Source organism: Myotis davidii, unplaced genomic scaffold (genome assembly GCF_000327345.1).
Source record: "Myotis davidii unplaced genomic scaffold, ASM32734v1 scaffold1203, whole genome shotgun sequence".
Classification (NCBI taxonomy): domain Eukaryota; kingdom Metazoa; phylum Chordata; class Mammalia; order Chiroptera; family Vespertilionidae; genus Myotis; species Myotis davidii.
Window position 1 is genome coordinate 710,995 of NW_006294353.1, and position 3,180 is coordinate 714,174.

Here is a 3,180-nt window from a genome sequence, read left to right on the forward strand (position 1 = left end):
GTTGCTCTATCCACTGAGCCAAAGTGGTTAGGGCAAGGGCTAACACTTTTTAATAGGGGGGAAACTGAAAGGGGAATAGTGCTTTTATGACAAGTAAAAATTACATAACATTCAATGAAATATATGAAATTTCAGTGTCTATTGAAAATGTTTTAAGGGAACACAGCCATGCTCATTTGTTTGCACATGGTCTATATGACTCCTTTCACACTGCCCAGGCAGAATAGAGTCGTTGGGTCAAAAAGCGAATGGCAGATGAAGCCTAAAATGTGTATTCGCTGGCCCTACAGAGAAAGCTTGCCAACCCCTGATTTAGGGGAAAAACCTACTTCTTCACACGAGGAGGTGGGGCTGCAGATCTGAGAAGGGAGGGTCAGGAAAGAATGAAGGACACAGAGAGGTGTGGTAGGCAGGCGTTCAGCCATGAATTCAGGATGTATTAATACAAATGCCAAGTCCATTTATGATGACTCAGAGCAGCTGTGGGGGCCAGAGTACAGAGCAGGTAAGGGTAGGTTATAATAAGACTGGCTCTGTTTGCAGGTGTGATGAATTTCAGTAAAAGATAAGGATTTGGTACAGAGCCTAGTGGCTACTGAAAAGGGCGTTTTGGTCTCAAAGTGAACACTTAAATGTATAACACAAACATGAGATGATTCACATGACAAAGGATGGCATCTTCATAAAAAGAGCCATCGCACATGACGACCATGAGCCAGCTCATCTGGCACAGTGAAGCAAGCACTTTTTCACAGATCTGCACTGTCCTCCATCTGCTGGTGTGACTCTTTTTTGTTAATCCTCACCTGAGGATATTTTTCCCATTGATTTTTAGAGAGAGAGAAAGACAGAAATAACAATGTGAGAGAAACACATCAATTGGTTACCTTCTGCAGGAGCCCTGACCAGAGCCTATCTGGGGAGGAGCCTGCAACAAGGTATGTGCCCTTGACAGGAATCGAACCCGGGACCCTTTGGTCCCCAGGCCCATGCACTATCCACTGAGCTACACCAGCTAGGGCTGCTGTTGTGACTTTTTAAAAATAATTTTTATTGATTTCAAAGAGGAAGGGAGAGGGGTCCCAGGTTTGATTCCGGTCAGGGACATGTACCTTGGTTGCGAGCACATCCCCAGTGGGGGGTGTGCAGGAGGCAGCTGATAGATGCTTCTCTCTCATCAATGTTTCTGGCTCTCTGTCTTTCTCCCTTCCTCGCTGTAAAAAATCAATAAAATATATAAAAAAGAAAAAGAAAAAAAGAAGCATCAGTAAGGAGAGAGAATCACTGATTGGCTGCCTCTTACACCCCCACACTGGGGATGGAGCCTGCAAACCTGATATGTGCCCCGGCTGGGAATCAAACCATGACCTCCTGGTTCATAGGTCAACACTCAACCACTGAGCCACACCGGCTGGTCTGTTGTGACTCTTAAGTCACTATTTTAAGATGTGAATTAAGGAAAAGAAGTAGAATGCTTTGTATTTTAATTCAGTTGTTACACAAGCTTCCTTATATAGCCCCACCCCTTGGAAGATGAATGGAAGCAAAATTAACCTTTTATCATTCGAATGCATATTTGTCATTTAGAGCTACAGTGCTTTTATAACATAACGGTGGTATATTAAGTACGAAAACATCTGCATGTGTCAAAGCAGTTCTGTGGCATGTCCATTGTATATTGTACAAGTGAACTGTAGGTGCTGGATGAATGTAAATGGTTAGGAGGTTAATTCCTGGGAGTAAGAGAAAGACAATAATTTAATTACCTGCATCACTGAGCACAGTGTCTCTCCTAATCCCTCATGAGTGTTTTTTTTGTCTGAAGGTCTGCAGACCACTCAAAACGGCCGATTCTATGCCATCTCTGCACGCTTTAAACCGTTCAGCAATAAAGGGAAGACGCTGGTCATTCAGTACACAGTGAAACACGAGCAGAAGATGGACTGTGGCGGGGGCTACGTCAAGATCTTCCCTTCAGATGTGGACCAGAAGAACCTGAGTGGGAAGTCCCAGTACTATGTCATGTTTGGTGAGTTCAGGTTGTACAAACAAAGCAACCGTTTCTGGCGACTGAGGACCCTTCCACCTCTGGAATCCTTAGACCAGACTGCTGAGATGGTAGTGTTGTGTATACCCAGGCAAAGGTTCTTAGTGCTGTTAAGTCTGTTTAACATTAAAAAAAAAAGGCAACTGTACCATTCTATTATACTTTAGAGAAAGTTATTTGTTTAACATTAATGTATTAATGTATTCTGAATATACTAGTATCAGGAGTTAGAAAACCTTGTCCATGGGCCAGATCAGGCTGTATCTGTTATGGTGTGTGAGCTGAGAATGGGTTTTAACATTTTTGAATGACTGAAAAAAAATCTTAAGGATATTTTTGACACATGGAAATGATATGAAACTCAAATTTCAGTGTCCACAAATGAAGTCTTATTGGCTGCAGTTTCACTCAATTCATTTGCATTTTGTCAAGAGCTGCTTTCAGATAGCAATGGCAGAGTGGAGCCATTGTAACAGAGACCATATGGCCCCAAAGCCAAAAGTACTAACTGCCTTGCCCCTTACAGAAAAGACTGGCTGACCCTGGAATACATTACATGTCTCCTGACACCAGGGGAACTTGATTAAAATTTATGCTGGATGGGAAGAGACCACATTGGACCACAGAGAGTAGACATGGCCGAAACCGGTTTGGCTCAGTGGATAGAGCGTCGGCCTGCGGACTGAAAGGTCTCAGGTTCGATTCCGGTCAAGGGCATGTACCTTGGTTGCGGACATATCCCCAGTGGGATATGTGCAGGAGGCAGCTGATCAATGTTTCTCTCTCATCGATGTTTCTAACTCTCGATCTCTCTCCCTTCCTCTCTGTAAAAAATCAATAAAAATATATTTAAAAAAGAAAAGAAAGTAGACATGACCAAAGTGTGAGATCCCAAAGCTTTATGAATGAAGACGATTCTGGGAAGATGGCAGTGTAGGAAGCCCTAGGAATCTGTCTCCCCACCTAGACAACAGTTCTACTGGCAGAAGCTGCCAGATTTAAATATTTTGGGACTGGAGTCCGTGGAAGGATTGCAATTTCCAGGGGAAACCGGGAAGGTTAAATTCAGTCCATTTTAGCCTCAGCACAGTAGCATATCCCCACCTCCCACCCCTAAAGCAGCGGTGCAGGCA

The 3,180-nt window shown here is 43.5% G+C and overlaps 1 protein-coding gene across 1 annotated transcript in view; it reads left to right on the plus strand.

Moving 5' to 3' along the window:
* CALR3 (calreticulin 3) overlaps positions 1-3,180 on the plus strand; it is a 16,214-nt gene that overhangs the window by 1,394 nt on the left and 11,640 nt on the right. Inside the window, exon 3 of the mRNA XM_006768445.2 lies at positions 1,826-2,029. Coding sequence (XP_006768508.1) covers positions 1,826-2,029 — 204 coding nt within the window. The remainder of the gene's footprint in view (positions 1-1,825; positions 2,030-3,180) is intronic.